Source organism: Malurus melanocephalus, unplaced genomic scaffold (genome assembly GCF_030028575.1).
Source record: "Malurus melanocephalus ecotype Western Australia unplaced genomic scaffold, MMel_1.1 scaffold_128, whole genome shotgun sequence".
Taxonomy (NCBI): domain Eukaryota; kingdom Metazoa; phylum Chordata; class Aves; order Passeriformes; family Maluridae; genus Malurus; species Malurus melanocephalus.
In genome coordinates this window covers 483896-504879 of record NW_026623360.1, presented here as the reverse complement: position 1 = coordinate 504879, position 20984 = coordinate 483896, and the positions used below count along the sequence as shown (strand labels likewise).

The window sequence follows — 20984 nt, the reverse complement described above, 5'->3', positions numbered from 1 at the left end:
CTCTTTCACTCCACATTTTAAACAAAAGGAGCTCTGGAACCAAAAGATGCAGTATTGAGTATATTCTAACAATTTATAGCCTTTCAGAAGACAAGTAATTAGAGTCATCTAAATCATTTAKGAGCAGTCAGAACAAATGGAATCCTTCAAAAGTGACATTGGTARCAACAAATCCAGAGAATTTATAGAAAACAACAAAACATTCCTTCAGGGCCTAAGTGTTGCAGGAAACAGGGATTCAATACACAGAGCAAACGTGTGCCAGTTCCCTCTTTAACAGCACAAAGTGAAAACTGCATCTCAGGAGGCAGGCTGGTGTCACACAGCCTGTCAGGTCAGCTGGGAGAAAATCACAGCAGCCCACAGACTGTTCTCAGTCCAACTGTGGAAATCTGAAATGCACCTCAGAAGTGCACAGCCTCGCACAAAACTTCAGTGAGGCCAGGGAGAGCTCTGCCCTTCATCCAACTTCTGCAACAGGGGGGGTCAGATATTTCAAACAGGCAACTACCCCAGTGTAAACTGAGTGTAAAGAAACTGGAAACAGACAAGCTGTCTTCAGGAAATATTAGTGAGGTTTATTAGAGCACAAGTTCTGATGTTCCACAGCTACAGTGAGAAAGTTTCTGCAGCATCTCGTTCCTTCGAAAGTGAAGTTGGTACAACAGGGTGGGGACCACAACTGTCCAGTTGTTCACACAGAGGAGTATTCTTCCTCACCTCAAAGAGTTATTTCTAAATGAGAACCCAGTGAATCGTAAGAACAGTAGGTAACAGACCTTGCCACTCTGTAAAGAAAGAGCCATGAAATGACTGCTATTTAATATTCCACCCCTCTTTGTTACCTGCAAAATCTCAATGATTTTCAATTTGGTGTCCATTACGATCACATCTTCACTGTCTGCTGTGCTGGCTTGCTTGCTTGGGTGAATGCTTGGCTGTATGTCAGGGGTACTGATGGGAAACACAGACCCTCTGCTCAGCACCATTTGGGTCATCATCTCTCCTACCCCGTGGATGGTCCTCATAACATTGTTTCCTATGCATTAAACAAAAGCATAGACATATTTGCTATGAGTAAAGCTTGTTTATGAAGCTATCTATCACACATACACCCATGTTGTCAAAYCCCTTTCCAGTCTCAACAGGCATACTGAAAAAGAAGCCCTCAATTCCTGAATTCATTCAAATTACCCAATTAGGCAGAAATTTTCTACACTGATTTTCCAAGACATCATTTCTTACAGGTCAACAGATGGTAAATATGCCAAAATATTTCCAGAGTTCTGTTAACATGTTCAACAAATGATAAAAAKTAGAGCTAAAGAAATCTCACCCATYCCTTTGCCTGAAGGTATATTACCCACATCCAAGATAATYTCTTAAAGAGGTTTGTTTAACTTCTTTTTAAGAACACTTGCAAACTGAGTGTTGCATAACCAGTATCATACAGTACTGCTAGGCAAGAAATTCCAGTACATTAAAAACCTTTCATTGGTATTTTATTAATAACATCTATTGCTGCAWTTTGTAGACACGTGGGAGGAGTTCATTTTCCAGGCCTGCTCCCAACTGATGTCTGCTCTGACTGAACATAATATTTGTGCTTGACAGCAAGGTTGCCTTTGGCACTGCAGAAGCTGGAAGGAGACTGTCCAGGCATCTTACGTGTCACACTGAGAGAGAATGAAGAGATGTGTGCCAGTCTCATCAATTGCTACATGAAGTTCAAATGACAGGTCACAACCCAAACCCAACCAGCACAACCAGCCAAACATCTCCCTTCAAAAAAAATCCCAGGAGAATGCCAGGCCTGAAGACTGTCCTGAAGGTCAAACTAGTACCTGTAATCACAGTGCCCTTTGTGAGCTATTCATGAGGAAAAAATTATTCACACTTTTSTGGTAAAACCTTTATACAGTCTGGTTGAAATGGCACCTGCCACTGATGCCCCTTTAGCAAAATCTACCAAAAAACACCATCTGTTCCCATAGATTATACTGGTCTTTATAGTGAACTTTGGTGGGAAAAGCATCTCGGTGAAACAGTGGCTTCCTTGCAAAGATGGGGAAAAGAAAGATTGAGAATATCGTGCTACCTACTGACATGACTTATTTTCCTTTTTGCAAAGCATAGACAGGAACTGATGGAGGAAAGRAAAGGAATGACAGCATCTCTTCAGAGGAAGAGTGCCAAGACCTAGACTACACTAAAGGCAAAGAAAAGACTGGAGACAATGGAAACTTCAGGAATTCTGTAAAAAACAACTTCAGTCAATGGGGTTAATGMTAATGAAACTATTTAAGACTAAGACAAGCCCAGAAGATATTCTTCTCAAAAACAACATACAATTGCAGTTTGTCCCAAATGAGGCAGAAGAATTCACTTCCTCTTGAAAAGTTCCAGCTCGCCCTTCAAGACAGAAGTCTACTTGTGTAGACTTCTAAAAAATTAGTGTCTTCTGGACAAGAAGACAGAAAACATCTTGGGTGAACCTAATGTTCCTGGAGGAGAAAGCTGGGATTTTACCCAGATCATATCTTGCTTATTTTTCAGCTATTACTCGGATGCTGCACAAGCATGGCAGGGGATGGGATTCAGCTCCTTCTGTGACCAAGGAATTAGTCACTCTCTCTGCACCTCAGGGTGACCTCCATAAATGAGTAGACCACTTTTTCCACCTCTAGAAAGGACAGTGAGAGGCCTGCAATAGCAACGACTGCCAGGCACTCAGCTAATATTGGAGCCTAGAAAAGCATCTAGGAAATAAAAAGAAATGAGGTGACTGCTGTCCTTTCCTGTACCCACAGAACCAGTGAACATAGGTGGCACAAACTAGTGAGAGGCAGCTATGAAGCTGCTTCCAAGCAACATCAGGATTAAGGATAAACCCTCTGTCCACAACATTCCTTTACTACTGACCTTCATGCAACTGATCTCAAAAGATAAAGGTGGGAAAGCGAAGAAGGATTATCCTTGCCATTTCAAATAGCATTTCATTAATGCATAGGAAAGGATTTTAGTAAGAGAAAAAGTCTACTTAATCCAGTTCAGTATTTACAGCTGAAATGGGTAGTGATTCAATACTGGATTATTCCTGTCAATAACAGCAGTGAGATAAGGTGTCATCTTGAAAAACTTTTTAACTAACTGCCTGATGCTGACCATAATTTTCAGTTCATTCAGAGCAGACTTGGGGAGAACAATTTCAGAGTTAAAATGCTGCAGCAATTGGAGCAATTCAGCATTTCTTTTCAGGAAAGGTATTTAAACAACGGTGTTTTGTAGGATGCTGATGACATGTAACCCTCTTCAAGGGGCAGACAGCAGTCAAGCAGCACATTCACGGATGGCAGTGAAGCAGCTGATGTTTCTGAACACTGAGAGGAGCTGCTGTACTCTGTGAAAGAAGCCATGGGGATCACATAAGGAGGAGATCTCTTCCAAAAGATCCCCCAGCAATCAGCACTCATGATGCTCAGCRTTATCTGTCCAGCCTTGGAAGGCTGTTAAGCATGGATTTAGATCTGTCACTCACAAACACAAGGGGCCAGCAGCAGTCTTGCTCAAACACAGTTATCCCAGCAGGGAAGGGTGTGCATCCCTGGGGTAAGGCATGCAGGAAGGTTACTGCAGCTTAAAAAGTGACTGGCTCTCTGTCAGCTAAGCCTGCAACAAGGCAAGACAAAATACATTGGCTCAATAAAAGAGATTTAAGTTCTTAGTACATGTGCACACAATGACTAAAATAAGGGAGCTCTGATCTTAGTCACATCTCCAAAGTGCTTCCTGAATACCAATGACCAAGGAAAAATTAACTTACTGCCTCAACTAGTTAACTGAGCTAAATCAGGAGTGAGAGCAAGTAGATGTGAACCCTGATTACTTTTATGTGCACTTTGCTGGAGATAAGTGAAGAGAAGCCTGAGCTGTGCCTCCATATGGTACTGCCACCCTTAATGTGCTGACCTCGCCTTTGGCTGTTTTCTTTGAGGTCAAGGTACTAACATTTATATACGGCTGTGAAGCGAGGCAGGGAGAGAACAGTCTTTGCAATGTTGTAAGGTGCTAATGTGTGCAACCAACCACTTCTCTCACTGCAGAAGTGCTCAGAACTGTGACTGACCAACAGAGGAAAAGAATATTTTTCCAATTTTCCCTTCTTCTCTCTTCCTCCCTCTGCCAAGACAAGTCAGTTGCCAAAAGCCTTCCATAAGCAGTGGACCCATTAGAAATGTCTCTTAGTGAATGTACAGTCTCAACAAGATTAGTCAATGGAAGAGTGAATTCTCTATGCACAAGTGGTAATTTAAAGGAGCTGCAGATTGACAGACACTGAAAGAAGAGAATGCTTGTCATGTTCTGAATAGACAACTGTGCATCTCCTTTTCATTACTTTTTATTACAGTGATCACAACTTCCTAATGAGTATCAGTTTCTGTCACAAAACTGTAGCACATAATCTCATACAATTTGGCACGATTGACAACACGGCGGCCTCTCTGAGAAGAAAGGCTTTTCAGAGGAGTCAATTATGGAAAAAAAATAACAACCACCCAAGTAATCGAAACAGTGGATAATTTGACACTTCATTTTCTACATAAACATATTTTCTTGATAAGTCATTTACTGGTTGCAAAAATTCTAAAAGCAGAATATAAAAGTAAACAACAATCTGCTATGCAATACAGTATRGATGGTAAGTGACAAAATACCATATTCAGTAAGAAAAACAACTGTCAAAGGCAGCTGGCAATTCATGCCTTTTCTTCCAATTGTTCCCAGCCCATTGCTATGGAGCATCCTCAGTTTGCTCTCCAGGACCCACAGAATTTTGGATATTTCACATGCAGCATAGAGAACCGTKCAGAAGCTGAGGGTGAATACACAATGGAAGCCTCAAAGGCTGGCAGATCCCCTAGAGCCAGCAGTCCTCTGCCCCAAGAAAAGTCGTCWGCAGTCCTCAGAAATCCCCAAGATGCCAGGGAACCAACATGCAGCCTTGTTTATTTGAAAATTAACTCTAGGCACCTGATCTGGTCCCTAGCTGCCACAGAGGGACAGAGCCTGCTCTTACTAACATTGCTGCTCAGTCATCCTCAGCTCAGAGRATGAAAGACGGATTCTTAGGACTCAGTTTTCAAAAATGCTCAGCAGTTTTTATTTTGAGTGCTCATCTCCATACAMAGAATTTTTTTAAGTTGCCCATGTTTTCAAAAGGATTTTAAMACCCAGCAGCTTTCATTAGGGACTGGACAAGTCGGATGCTCAATGATTCTGGAATCTAAGTACCTAAATGGGAGCTGCCATATAGAACCTTAAAGCAGTTAGGGTTGGAAGAGGCCTTGGAGATCAGTCAGTTCCCACCCCCTGCCATGGGCAGGGACACCTTCCACTRTCCCAGGTTGCTCAGAGCCCCATCCAGCCTGGCCTTGRACACTGCCAGGGATGGRGCAGCCAYAGCTTCTCTGGGCAACCTGTGCCAGGGCCTCCCCACCCTCAYRGGGAACAATTTCTTCCTCATATCCAGTCTAAACCTCCTCTTTGTCAGTRTGAAGCAATTATCCTTGTCTGTCAYTCCATGCCCTTGGAGTAAATAGTCCCTCTCCATCTTTCTTGTAGGCTCCCTTCAGGTACTGAAAGGTGTGACCAGATCTTCAGGAAATCTGTTAACGAACYGAAAAAGACAAATGTATGTGCTTCCACATCCCCAACAACTTTCATTAACTGGCCCATAAAAATCATATACATTATTCAATCTTGCTTACAAAAAAAATGAGGAGGTAGAGGGAAGAAATGGAAGGTTTTGCAAAAATRTAACAATACTCACATGATCTATGTAGTTCTTAAGTTAGAGAAACAATTCTCTGATGTCATCAAAACCTGAGCATGCTTTTAGACACCTGACACTTCAGCCAAAACCGGCACACAGGACCTTGTTTCAGCCCACGTGTCAGTGTCAGTGCATTCAACCAGTCTTARAGGCAGTACTTAGAACAGCAAGACTACAAGTGTTCTTGGCTTTCTGGACTTCAGTGAGATCTACRCTATTGCTCCACCAAAAGCTTCTTAAAGAAAGCTTCAGTGGCATCTTAGAGCACACAGTGCCACCAGTCCTCAGGGGTCCTCTGGCAGAGAACCAACCACATGTGCAGAAATGTCTAAATACCAAGGGCAACATTAAGAATCCAATGGCAGCTTTAGCTCTGCATTTCTTTGTTGATTTGGCTGCATTGCTTCATGCAATTTAATTTTTCTGCATRAAAAGTTACAGCCGTTTTAAGGACATATAATAACAACACTTCAGTACCTAAAGGAACACATTTTATTTCAAGCTCTTTAGAMCTGTATATTATTTGCCAGAAGCATTAAAGCCTTACAGCTCTGTTTGTGAAAGAGGTATTAATTTTAACAGGTTTTCTACAGAATTTGTTCATAAAGACTTCAGAATCTACCATAAACAGGCCAAGAATCACACTTTATGTCTTCATTGAACGATTTTTCATYGCTCAATAACCAGCTGACTTCAGGYAAGGCTCACAGAAAACCCAATGCATGGCATTAAGGACATGTGGTGAGGTATCACATCTATGTTTTGTAGTGCTCAGAGGCAATGAGGCAAAACAAAGGAAAAATCATACAAAATGCCACGCACGTACATTTGCCCTGGMGTGAATCTGGCCACTCCAGCCTGCACTGAGCCACAGCATATCCACAAGACCTCCCTTTTTATATTTCAGCTGCCCAGCCATGCTGAAACTCCACCAAACTTCACCTTCTTCTGACATTCTGCAGGTTCTGGGGTGTTTGCCTATCCCCAAAACCACAAAGCAGTGTCAAGAATGGCTTTCTCACCACGGGCATTAGTCGAAGGAAAAAATACAAACATCAGCATTCTGGCCTTGAGGGTAAAAAGCACCATGGGAATCAAGACTCCTAGCTGAGTTACATCTGTAAGACAGATATTGATTCCTAGAAGAGCAATGGTCTCTGGAATCCCATTAATGCACAGGTCTTACGATGAGGGAAAAAATAAAGGAGAAAGAGAAATGGTTCATGCCACAAAATTAAGCTCTCAGACTCACCTCCCCTTTGGTCTGGCAACACCCTGCACTGAAGAGCAGTTTCTTCTCTGTAGACATCTGTGAGTAACACAGTTAACTTTCCCAAGAGTTAAATATTTTTTTCTCCTCCTATAACCCTTCTTTTTTTGAAAACTGCTGGTATAAATGATTGCTTCAGTCTGCCAGGCAACCACTGCCTCATTAGCCCTGCTAATTAAAGTATGCTTTAAAGAAGATATTGCTAATTGTTAACGAGACAAAAGTACAGGTAACAGGTATGAATACAAGGCTGAAAAAGAATACAGTAATTTCTAATAGTGTTGGATGGAATCTGGTCCTTCTTGGTCAYACAGGGACCACAAAAAAGGCAGGTCCAGCCTTGTTCTCAGCCCTGTCCCAGCAGTGGCCTCACTGGTGCTTCCAGTCACTGTGCACCTCTGCTTGCAGCCAAAAGGCTCAAAGAAAACCTGACCCAATTTCTTGCTCAACTGGAGCTGAGGGACTGAGGAGGCTCCTGGGATGTGTCACAGGGACAGAAGTTGGGACAACCATCCCCTGAAACACAGAAACACAAGCACTCCTTTGCAGAAAGAAGGCAGCAGACCTCATCAGTGTTGAAGACTCCAGGAGAGGGTGAGAACTTCCCTGTTCTGCTCTCTGSCAAGGTGGATCTTCAGTCCCCTTGGTCTGCAGGAGGAACACGCTACCCAGACACAGACYCAGGCACAGCACGGAGGGGCTGGGATGTCTGACCACAGTCTGAACATGTAAAAASAGGCACCTCTCAAGGCAGTTATGGGCAACACATTCGAGGTGAAAATCACAGACGTGGGAGCAATTAAAGTTTATTATGGGCAGTTTTTAAGACCTGTTTTTTCAACAAGATGAGCAAAGGAAACCAAAAGACTGTCACTGACGTCAGTGGACACTGGCTCAGGAAAACTGTAGAGCTCCTGAGGGACAGACACACTCTGCAGATAACCCAGGTTTGTCCCACTGAGGGCTTTTTCAGCAGGTGCTCAGCACTGTGAGCTGCATCCCAAGACACATGRAGCTTAATTTCAAGGATGTATTTCCTGGCATGTCATTATTCTCATTCCCAAACATTATCTAAATAGCACTGAGCTGCATGGCAAATGTGTAGTTTACCTGCTACTACTATCATGTTTCTTCCTCTTTCAGACCTGACACATGTTCTAGTTACATAGTTTGACTAAAATCAGCTATTTGAAAGAGCAAATGGCACACASAGAAAGATGTGCATTTTAATTCACAGAGAGTAAATTAGCAGTATTGGACAAGGCAGATTGGCTCCTTACTCTGGAATGATACAGCAGGGTGCACTTACTAGGAAAGMAATGACTTTACCTTTTAATTAAAACTGCAAGAGATTATAATGTTCTYGGAACGTGCCAGAATGACAGCACTAGTAAATGAAATCCTCATTTTCTCCTTAAGAAAAAAAAATGCCTCTTTAGGATACAGGTAGTATATTGAGGAAAAAAAAGAAACAGAAAACAGCTTCAAATATCTACAAAAATAATTCAGAGACACACTGACTGAAACAAAAAAAGAATTTGGTTGCAAGATTTTCAAGTCAATTCATTTTTAGGGTGCAATCTAAATAAGAAGCATTTCCAAAAATATACATCCTTACTTTTTACAGGATCTCATAAATGTTTCTTAGCCAACTTTTCCCAATCTGTCTTCATCAAATAAGGTCACACAYGAAAACTACATGCACATGAATTTAATTCTGGTTAAAGGAACTGACAGCGGCACTAAAATCAAGCTTTCTAAARGAACTAAGGCTTAACATTTACAATAATATATGGATCAACATGACAAGGGGGCATGGCTTCACACTGACAGAGAGGAGGTTTAGATTGGAKATCAGGAAGCAATTGTTCCCTGTGAGGGTGGTGAGGCCCTGGCACAGGTTTCCCAGAGAAGCTGTGGCTGCCCCATCCCTGGAAGTATCCAAGGCCAGGTTGGATGGGGCTCTGAGCACCCTGGGATAGTGGAAGGTGTCCCTGCCCATGCCCTGCCATGGGTTGGAGCTGGATGATCTTCAAGGTCYCTTCTAAACCAACCCATTCTGTGATTCTGTGATCTTTTTAGAATCTTTGCAAAACCAAGACAGAGAAACCCACAGAAAACATCAAGGACTATCTCAGCTACCAATGTGTCTCCAAATTTAAGCAAAGRATAGAAAAGGACATCTTAAGGTAAAAGGTTAATTAAGTCTTTATGCAACTTCCACTAAGCCTAAAAATATACCCTGTTTGCAGCTCCGCCTCAACAGTTCAACACTTACCATATATAATTCCTTACTTAACAAGTAAATTACTTACTTACTGAAATAAGTGGGTATATTTAAGAAATAAATATTAAACAGGGAAGAAGACTCAAGATCCCTGGCTGAAAATTYGGTTGTTTCAATTTTGAGGTGCATAACTCCAGGAAAGCTTCCCACAGGCAAGASTCACCATAATCTTCCATCCATCATTAATATATTTCCCAAAATCCTGACTACAGTTTTCACAATGTGGACTGGTCAAACAAGCCAGGAATCCAGCTCACCASTTCCCTACAGCTTCTGGAATCAGATTTTGGAAGCTTTTTTTTGCTAGTGACCTGAAACATTCCAATGTCAATAATGGATAGGCAGCATAACATACCTGTCCCCAAATTTATTCAGCACTGATTTTCCCACAGAAATCAACAGATTTGAATAAAACTAAAATACAAGACCTGTCACGTAAAACACGTAGATCCTGACCAAAATGCTAAACTTCTCCAGCGATGCTACCCTCTATCTACCACAGCAGCAGAATAGAAATTACATTATTTTTCCATTTGGGCAAACTCTTTTCAAGCAATTTTCCCTAGAATCTTGTAATGACTGCATTTCTGAAGAGGCATACTACTCACAAAATCTTGTTGTTAAATATACATTTACTATCAATCTACGCAAATTTACACTTAGATGGTGATGAAAATTAAAATATACAGAAYATAAGCTGGTACTCAGTAGCACTTTTTCTACAGAAGATTTACAGGATCACGCCCCTAATGCTTGATAAAATTTAAGCATATTTGTTTATACCAATAAACTGTCAGTCTCAGGCATCATAACTGGCTTTCAGTGTTTGTCAGAACTGGAGCTGTACTTCAAAGCCCTAAGCTCAAGGAATGAAATACATGTTCCTACTGAATTAAAGCTTATGCCTAGACAGTTGTGATCCCTGACTGGAAGCTTTAAAAAAAACCCRACCAACAAACAMACATAAAAACCCAAACKAAACCCCACAACTTTTATAAACTCCGAAATTCATAATTTACTTCCATACATTTGCAATATATACACAAAATCACAACAGAACCAGTCATACCTATTTGCTTGTTTGCTTATTTGTTTAAAGAACATCAATGTAATGATTTTTTCAACTCAAGGAAGGTATTTTTTCTTAAAAAAACAAAAAAAAAACCAAAAAAAAAACGTGTAAACCGGCACATCCCTAGAGGAATAATGTGTTGGAGGGACACCTACCTGCAATATTCTGCAAAGGTTTGGTATGACAGTTATAATATTGGACCTGCCAGATAGAATGCTGCAGTCTGGAGAGGGTGGGAGAGTGGAATCTGATGTTCACTAAAGGCAAGAACTCACCCTCACCCCTACCTGAAAGAGGGCAGGGAACAATCCATCTGTCTGTATTTTAAGGATGTTGCAAATAAGAAAACACTTGCTGAAAAAATCAACAGACCATTCTGATTTTAAAAAATGTCATCACATTTTCCAAGTGATGTGGAATTTCAATTCCAATTTCTATTAAAAAAAACAGACTGAGATAATTTCTACTTTAATCCTTTTAAAATAGCATAAGAGACCAGCATTGTAAATCAAAAGAGACAATAAAAAGCCAGGACAGGTAACTAAGAAAACAACTGACATGTTCTGAACAATACAGRTTTATAAAAGAGGGTATCTGTGTAAAAAGGAAAAGGAAACATTTGGTGAACAATCTTATATCTTATAATTACTACAAAATTGAAGAACAGTGTACACCTACAGCTCTGTTTGGTGAACAGTCCTTACTCTCAGAGTGAGGGRAGATCTAAACAAAATTTCCAAGACCAGTTTTTTGGCTTGCCTGCTCATTCTTCAGGATCCCTTAGTCGATTTTAGACAAGATGGATCCATACTCCATAGGAGCTAGGTAACATCTGTACTTTTGGACTCACCCTTAGTATCATCCACATGCAGAGGCCCAGAAGTTCCAGCCCAGCACCAACCCTCAGTGTTGCAATGTGCAACTTAAAAGATGCTGATTAATTCTTGTGTGGTTTTCCTTCATGGAAAGTGCTCCCCCATTTTGTTTGAGCAATACAATTTTCAGACATGAAATATATTCTTTGAACATGAAGGTGGGTGCTCAAAAATAGTGAATATGAGTTATTAAATTGCTTAAACTTCATCCTTGTGACACATGCATCTTCATAGCCCATGGGTAGGTCACTTTGCACCTCCCGGGAAAGCAGGAGATAAAGCAAGATGGACACAACAGTTAAACATTCAGGATCATTCTATCTCAACTGCAAAGTGAATGCAYAAGTTTATAACTTGTCAGACAGAAAAGAAAAGGGAGGCTGAAGACAAGATGTGACCATCCAAAGACATCCTTCACTTTTACAAAGACTGTGGAAGGCCTCTCCAGCCAGTCTTACAGCTATTTCTGCATAAAACTACTTGTCTCACCAAAGCAAAGTTTCAATGCCTATTTTTAAGTCTAGACAGCACAGCCAATATCTCCAGCCTCCTGTAAGATTGCAGATATGACTGACAGTCTGAGCCAGCAAAAAAAAACCTCTCCAAAGCAGTGGGCTTTCTAGACATAGAGTTTGTAGGTAAAGTTGGAAAAAAAAACCCAACCAAAAAAACTAAATCAACCCACAGATAATTACCAAAAGACCATCCATGGATTGCCACATCCTGACCCGAACTGGTCAATGTTTAAAAGATAACAGCCATGGAGACAACTACAGCATGAAAGAAATTTAAATAATGTATATAAAGGCTGAAGCTAATAAAAAATGACACCTTTGTTCTGTGCCTTTTTTTGCTGAAAGGACAATAGACAAAACCAGGTTTCTGATAAAAGTTTCCAACAAGGCTCCAGTACATGGCTGTGAATTACTAAAAAGGCTACTGAGCTTCCATTTGCATGGTGGTGCCATTTGCAGCATTCCTTCACACTCATCTATTTCAAAGCAAATTCATTGATTTGCATGGAATCGCTAAGGAAATTCATATAACTGAAAGCAGGTCTGTTTGCACTCAATGGGTGGTTCCTTCCTTTCTTACATGGCTTGAAAGGAAACCCTTCAAGAGAAAAGGGAATTAAGGATGCAACATGATTTTATGGGTAATAAATGTTAGCAAAAACACTCAGATGCATAATCAGGATTAAAGGCTTGGGCAGAGTGAGCACTAAGCAGAAGAACCACATCTGCATGTCCCAGGCTGCCAATATGCCAAGATCGTGTCTGGAGTCAAACTGTGTCCAGAGCCACTTAAGAGGAGAGTCTGCAATGCAGTCTTTCAGGGACAAAAAAGGAAAACATAATTCCAAGTATCTGGGCATAGAGTCTTTTCTCTAGTGCTGAGGAGGGACTGCAGCCAGCCCCAGCATGACTTAGTGGGCACTGCATTGCAGGAAAGACTTCCAGAGGGTTTCAGTGGCAAAGTCTGCCTGCAGTGATGGAGGGAAGATCAAGAGAACCAAGCATATGACTTCTTGGTTCAGAGATGACAATGACAGTCTGCACCTCTCCAGAGTGTGTGATCCTCAAAGAAGGAAAAAGTTGTGAAGGACAGCACACTCCTGCAGGGCATCCGTGGGAGTGACTGAGCAAAATGATGATTAGAAAAGCTCAAGGCTGGGAAAAGGCCTCCCAGAGAAAACACAAAATAATTGTTTCAAACAAGACAGCTCATCCATTTTGGTGCTGTGAGCCAGCTGGCTGGCAACACCAGCTACATATTAAAACAGAATGTGCCATCAGTCAGTCTCCTGGACCCTCAGCCCACACAACAGTCACACCTCTCTTCCACTCACACAGGAAAACTAAACTGSTGATTTCTAGCACCTTCCTGGCATGCTCATTCTTCAACCCAATTTTAAACCACAGTAGAAAAGGCAACGAGACATGCAGGATAGTCCTGCAGTTGTCAGAGATGCACTGTGGTCTGGATTCAAATAAGAATTTTCTAAACTGACAAACAGGGAGAGGATGGCCTCCTCTGGATTTCCATCTGGTGTTTCTGCAGTTGYGGGACCAGCACCATCTCATTCTCCCTTTCAGTGAAGTGCTAAGAAGACTGACAAACACCCGTGCCACAGATGGCACCATAATCCCTGTGCCCAGGCAAATGCTGTTTGAACTTCTTCAGGATGTTCAGTGCAAGGGGTATTGAGGTTCAGAACCAAAGTTGAAAGTTCCARATAAGCAAAGGAGCAGCAACACCAATGCCATACCCACAAGTCATGAGGGATGCAGCTCTATTCAAAAAGGTTCCTTTTTAGCTGACCAACTTAATGTACCCTGAAGTGCATTGCTGTAGGTGGCTTAATGTGTCAATAAAGAACTTTGAAAGAGTTCTGAGATGTTCCATAAATTATTTCCAACCTAAAAAGCTAATTACCCACTGGAATAACAGTCTTTGCTGCTTATCTCACCTCCATCCTGAAACTTGCTCAGCCTTTCGAAGTATGACGATATGGGAACTTGAACAATATCTAGAATTGCCAGCAGCGTCCGGGTCARTCTGAGAAGCTCACTAAAACTATAAAAGCCAAAGTATATGAGGTTTCGAGCCAGATGTACCACCTGTGAGAAAAAGAAATTAAAAATGAAGGAAGTACTGACAACCTCTGTGGTTTTCGGTGGCATTTCACACATCAGCTTCCACAGAGATTCAGACCTTGAGTGCATGCAGATTAGCACAAGTCTTCCCACTGATTTTTGGACTAAGGCCAGTAACATTAAATGTTTGTCAGGGTTAGACAAAGCAATTGGTCAGTCAGGTTACAGCAGACAGAAAAGCTAAGGTGAGATTTAGGAAGGTTTGAAGAAACTACAATTGCATCTGTGAAAATGTGTAAGAGATCAAGAAGAAAGACTCTGGTAAATTATTTTAAGAGGCAGCATCATTGGGGAAGATGGAAGTCAGAAGAAGAATAAGATGACTGTGCTAAGTTTGCACAGAGGTGATTTCAGGKGATCAGAGGCAAAAGCAATGAAGAGGAATAGGCTGGAGGAAGAACTGTAATAGCTGTAAGCATTTCCCAYTTATGCTATTTGAATCTAGAAAATCTAGGTCTATCTAAAGTTTCTGTCAGGAATTTCAAACAGTGTTTAAACCACAGGATCAGGCTATTCAGAGTGTTTCGTTCAGTGTAATATCCTACACAGAAAACAGCACTTGCTTTTATTGAAGAATCCTTACAAGTTATTTCACYAGTGTAGAAAGAACAGGAATATGGCCATTCACCCCCCCACAAATCCCTTCTCCCTCCAATGCAATCTCCTGTCTCATGAGAAGGAAGGAAAGGTTGGAAAAATACAGCAGTAAGGAATATTATTTAGTGTGGTAACAGTCATCATCAAAAACACTGGAATTAGGAACAGGTGCTGCTTGCTTCTTTAGGCTATTTTACACKAACATTTATTCTGCAACTAGCTTTATTTTGAAAGAACCAATGYCAACTTATCTGAAATGAGGAATACTGTAAGTAGGATGCAGACAGCTGAGAAGTACCTCAAATGTAAGTTTATTTTTCTCTTTGTCTCCAAACGGAAAAGGTTGATTCACAACTTCTTTCAAGTACTCTTCTACAAATTCCATTGTTAGTGCAAACTTTGTCTTCATTTCATTCCTCGAAGAGTCAGTGAAAGAATCATACCTACAATACAAGGCACAGACAGAAGGAAAACTAAACACCTCTAATATCAGGAACAGCTGCCACTGAAGAAAAGACAAACCAGTCACRGTCCTCTGAAATTACCCAGTTCAGCTCTTTGTGGATATGGAAAGTGGATGCACAAACCTTCCCTCCAACAGTACCAGGAAGGGTTGAAGTGAATGGGAAGAACAGACAGGAAAATACCACTCTTCTGGCAGATAGGGCACACAAATCTTGCAGTGGCAATTCAACAAGGTCACTAACAGAAACAACACTGCCTACTGCACTGCTGCACTTCTTCCTCTGTCCTCAGTCAGATATTCCCTGGCTGGGAGTATCCCAGTRCTGCTCCATCAAACCAGTGAAGCCAGAGAGGATTTCCACTGAAATCAAGGGTCCTTTCTCTAAAATTAAATTTAGCACATGCTTAAGTACTTCACTAAGTGAAGGYCAAAGCCTCTGTGAACTGTTTCTGGCCAGCAGGTGTGTCATAATTATGGGTTCCTAACTGTGGCTTTCTATTGAACTTGAGGTATAAAACCAAGTTCCAGCCTAGCAAACCTGTCATGTTTGACACAATTKCATTATTTCAAGTGCAGGTGGTCTGAGGAAAGGCCATTCCATTTCCYTCAGCTTGTTCAATATAAGAGCATCGTGAAAAGTAAAATTTAAATACTGAATGATTGAAAGCTACACATGAAGACTCAAAGAGTAACAATAATTAATAGTTCTGTGCTCTGCAACAAAATACCTTTTCACCCACATTTTGTTACATTGGACATCTACAACAATTTTGTTCTGAGACTAACCCTACAAAGAGCTTTTTTACTTTAGTTTGAAAMACTTTCAACTCACTCGTGAATTGTGATCTTGGTAGGAATTTCAGTCCACAATCTAGCATATTTGACAGGCACCACAGACTCCTGAGGATCTCTGTCCACATGCATGTGCAGCATCAGACGACAAAAGGAAGCCCGGAGGTCATAGGGGAGGCTTTCATCAGACATACACCTGAGGATCAAGTCTACTGACAGCTGGGCAGAAATCTGGTTAATGGCAAGATATTGACGGTCCAGGCACATTCTTGCAAAGAGGTTCAGTTGGTACCTTAAAAAAAAAGGTAATAACATTCAAGGAAATAGGTTGGAAATGAATCTCATGTCATAAGCCTGTTGTGAGCCTCTCTGATATAAATCCTAAAAAATAACAAGAGTGACTTCCTCAAGCAAAGGATCTATTTGACATTAAAAACTATTTGTTTTCGGTCAGTATTAAACACTATTCCATGATCCCATTTCCTCTCTAATCCTCAAGACAATCAGGATGTGTGCTCCCTCCTCAGAGTGTGCCCTGCTTCCACAGCAGCACAACCTAAAATTAAAGCCCAACAAATGAAATAGAAAAGGCAAAATAAAAAAGAGACACAGAGAGATGTKATGAGCAAAGGAAATTCAAGATTTGCCTGGAACAGACAGGASAGACTGTGATGACTCCCACAAGGAAAACTTGAAGTGAACTTTTAATCTCGGTTTCTGGCATGACCTGGTTTCCTTTTTTGATATTGGCAAATGATAAGAACAGCACTGGGGTTTTCAGAGAGTTTATGTTCTCTTCCATTTGAACAAGCAGTTTTACCTGTAGTAGGTAAGAACTTCTAAATCAGCCTTTGTGCCCTCCTTTGCCTCCTGAGCCAGATGYCTGATGGCTTTGCCATGAGGCTCCTTGTTACTGTCAATCCAGTAMAGCCACACTTCCTCTTCATCAATGTCATCCGAGATGACTGGGCATTCCAAGGGATTGTCCATTTGGGTTGAAACCAGCCTGCAAACACAAACCATTCACAGTGGAGCCACGAGCAAACTGCTACAAATGTAAGAGAGCAGAGAACAAAAATGTGGCATGTTCCAATTACAGATACTCACTTGGTCTGGATGAGAATGTCAGCATTCCCTGGGCTCAGCATAAACTTGCAGATGAGTTCCTGAGTTACTGGTATTGCTGTGGTGTTAGATACACACAGGTCTGACAGATAATCCAAGAATCTGCAGTCAAAAAAATCACGGAGCAGAACACAAGACTTAACTACTGGGAAAATGCAACAGAAATCTGTAGCATCCAGCACTAAAGGATGCATAGACTAGAGGGAGTCCATGCCATGATACTTATCAACAYATGATCTTTGCCAGTTCATACTTTTGCAACTCACAGCCCCTTCCACTAGACCWGGTTTCTCCAAGCCCCATCCAACCTGGCCTTGAACACTGCCAGGGAACACTGGGCTAGCAGAGAAGAGTGAAGATCTGTCAGGACCTGCAGACAGGACTCTGTATTCTAAGAGGTCATTCCATGTAAAGCAGAAAGAGCACAGCTTTGCAGGGAAATCAGTTTCCTGTGAATTTGTCTCTCAAATTTAAATCTTCTGATGTTTAACAAGGTTCAGGCTGAGGCTTTCCTCACAGCTGGGACATTCATTAGCTACCTGGGTTTGTCTCTTTTCAGGGATTCCTGTGTGTGCAGTAACAGCAATCCATATTGCAGCCTTTGACACACTGCAATATAAAAAGGGCCTCTTCCCTCTATACAGTTTCCTCTTTCCATTATATTCATAGGAATTAAGTATCTATGAGGCCACCACTCCTCTAGCCAATGTAGATAAATCTTAGCAAGGTGCTCAAGAGCTGTTGGGGGAGCAGATATGAGCAGGAATACACACACATGGATCATATATTCCACCTCCTCAGAAATCCAGGTAAAAACTCTGACCATCTGCTATCAGCCAGGATTCAATTCAAGGATCCAATAGTTTGAACCTCTGTAGATGATCATCTGACCAGAGGAAATMAAAAAATCAGTTCTGAATTAGCACAGACCACAGGCCCCACTAAAGCCTGGGAACTGTAGGGAATGAGTACAGACAGCATTTTTAGGGTACATTTAGGAAAAAGTTCACCAGTGACTGAAATGAAGCTTTGTAGCAACTTGTTAATTAACAGCACACAGTAATCACAAAGATTAAGAAAACAGCACATAATTACACAGAATTCGGGGGAAGGTGCCYAGTTGGAGCCAAAACTCAGAAGGTTTTTAATGCTCATGTGTTTTAGAGCAGAATGCCACAATTTTCACTCATACAAACAGTGCTGTGAAAATCTACGAGACTATCCATGAAAATCAATGTCAAGAACAAGTATTTACTGTTCAGATTACAACATTCTGGCAAGGGGTAATTTTGAATCATTTATTGCTCCTGGATTTCWTAAAGAAGTGGATACACAAGATGCACGATGTGGTTATGGCATAAATTCCATTACACCCTCCACCAAGAGTAAATTTGATRTTCAATTGTCAATAAATACTAAGACCCCTCAGAAATGGCACTGATCTTGTGGTTTCCTCTTYATACTGACCAAGCCCAACCCAGTTTAGCATGGGAAAGGCAATGAGATTACAGAGTGAGGTAAAACAGACATACATAAAATAATTGAGGCAGTGAAGCACCAAGGCCTTGAGCAATATCCCTAATCACTTCCAGAAAAATTGTATTTACAATTACAGAGGACAATATTCGGCYTTCAGTACATTAATTTCTCATATTTGTATTACTTTGCTAATTTTACAATTGAAAATCCAATAAAAGAGAGATTTTCCATTTAAAAATAAAGAAATCCATTTCTTTTATAATCTGACCTAAAGCTGATTAAAAAAATTTTGGCTGAGTGAAGTTCAAGGCCAGAATTTTTGATTTGCAACAAAATCTGATCTAGGACACATGTTACAGGATCTTCAATGTCCTAGCCCTTTTAAGGTCTGATCTAGAACAAGAACCTGAAGGAAAACTGTTATTAATAAAATCTTAGAAAAATTGACATGTGTGTGATTTACACCAAGATTATTAGCAGGGGAGCCAACACAAGTAGCAGCTTCACAGAGGAGCYGCAGAGCTGGGAGAAATTTCTGTTCATTTCTCGGTGTCCCAATCTCAACTATGACCAAATGTTCAAAGTTATCCTTTCAGTAAGCTCTAGTTTTAAAATGAGGATATGGTTAAATTTCAAGAATTACTAATTACTAATTACTAATATTTTCTGTACATGTGGAGTTTTTGCCTGCCAGGTCAAAATAGGGAAAAAGAGATGTCAAAGCAATGAATAGGATACAATTCACAGCTACTGCAAAAATGCTACGTGGACCACTTCAAACCTTGGCTCTCGATTTCTCCTGAGTAAATTCACRAACGTCTCTATTTCTTTAGCTGTGATGTGTTTCTCTAGCAGTTTTCTGTTGTTGTGCAACAAAGCTGTGATGGTGTCTTCTGCCAGAATATCATAACCAATCTGGGACTGCATGACGCAGAAGTTCTTAGCAATATATTCCTGAAAAAAGGAAAAATTCCCATGATGACCTGCTAAGCAGTAATGTTTTTTTCTTTTAGAACCAGAGGCATCCAGCTCAGTTGGCAATTCAAACAACAGTCAAAATTTCCCTCTCTGAACTGGCCTGAACAAAAGAACTTCTGCATACCTAAAATATGTACCCTGAGAAATAGATTCCATGTTAGGGATGACTAAGTCTTCTTATTCTTTCATAAACCAAAGGAATGAAACCATGAAAATATATACAAAATTCAAGAAATTGCAACCTTTTTAGAAAAAAAAAAATTAAAAAAGGAAAAACTGAGAGGTTTAATAGTGCTTTAGAAGCTTTTTCCTGAGTCTTCCCTCCTCTGTTTCTCTCCCTTCTGGATAGAAATATTTCTGTAAAACATTGGAAAGAAAACAAAGAAGCCCCCCAGCAGTTCAGGCTTTTATCTCCAGTCCCTTTAGTCTATGTTCTGAAATACCTCTTGCTCACAGGCAGTCTCCAGCAGTGGGAAATCAGGCTACCTGACATAACAACCTCTGCTCTGACTCATTGCCATCCCTCTACAAATATTTAAGCAAGAGAAACAGACAGCTTTGCAGAGCTCCCATTTTACAATCCAGGCTCCAAGAACATATTTTTAATAACAGAAAGCTCATGAATGAAGCAGTGTGCCCCAGTCTCACTCTGAGCCTGAAAAAGTACAAAGTGAACTTGTGATATTCATTGCTCAACTTTCAATTCATACACTACTAAGCAACACTCAAAAAAATGTCTTTCACCATTACCACAGAATCCCACCTTTAGGTGCAGAGAGCCATGTCARATCCAGGTTATAATTATATAGGAGGAAAATTATCCTCAATACCACTGACCTGGTTCTTCCTATAGTCCTGTTGGGAGTGTCTTAGAACTCTGTAACACAATCTTAACATGTATTTGTAGGGAGCATATCTCTGGTCACCCAGGTCTTCAAGTCTCAGCATTGATCCTTCACCTTTGTCCTTAAAAGGAGCTTTGAGGATGCCGAATATCTGTTCAAAATCAAAATCACAGAGAGTGAAAACCAGACCCAGATTTCTGCTGAACTTACAGCACTCCATGGAAATGTGCCCTGACAGGGATCAGCACAAGAGCSTTGATTAAACACAAGTGGGGGCACAACCTGACATATCACAGCTTTATGCATTTGGGGTTAGCTTTACATTTCCCACCAGTTTGATTGACACTGCCTTCTCTTTATTGCTATCTCCAACTTTAAACAGTTTTAGTTAAGTCTCTTAACTTTGGATAATTTAGGGATGAAAAAGGAGAACTATGCTGGCTRACAATATCATTCTTCTCCCTTTTCTTAAATTGCTTCCCGCAGAATACTTTTTTTTTTTTTTACTTGCAAGTTTGCCCTCATACAAACAAAATCAGAGCTCCATAAGGGCACTAGAATTTTTCCTRTATGGGGAACACTTGGAGGATTGGGACCATGCTACATTCTTGTCTTAAATTTGGTGAACAATTTGCTCTCAAACCTAGTCTTATGTCATCAGAATCACATGAAATTAAGAGCCATCAGACACAACCCTTCATGCTTCAC

The 20984-nt window shown here is 40.8% G+C and overlaps 1 protein-coding gene across 3 annotated transcripts in view; it reads right to left on the bottom strand.

Moving 5' to 3' along the window:
• The window catches only part of ITPR2 (inositol 1,4,5-trisphosphate receptor type 2), a 240651-nt gene that overhangs the window by 150182 nt on the left and 69485 nt on the right, over positions 1-20984 (bottom strand). For all 3 annotated transcript variants that reach the window (XM_057370513.1, XM_057370515.1, XM_057370514.1), the window contains 8 exons: positions 20269-20427; positions 19235-19407; positions 16957-17076; positions 16670-16855; positions 15890-16141; positions 14890-15034; positions 13808-13958; positions 846-1039 (listed from right to left, as the gene is read on the bottom strand). In XM_057370513.1, the coding sequence (XP_057226496.1) occupies positions 846-1039; positions 13808-13958; positions 14890-15034; positions 15890-16141; positions 16670-16855; positions 16957-17076; positions 19235-19407; positions 20269-20427 (1380 nt within the window). The remainder of the gene's footprint in view (positions 1-845; positions 1040-13807; positions 13959-14889; positions 15035-15889; positions 16142-16669; positions 16856-16956; positions 17077-19234; positions 19408-20268; positions 20428-20984) is intronic.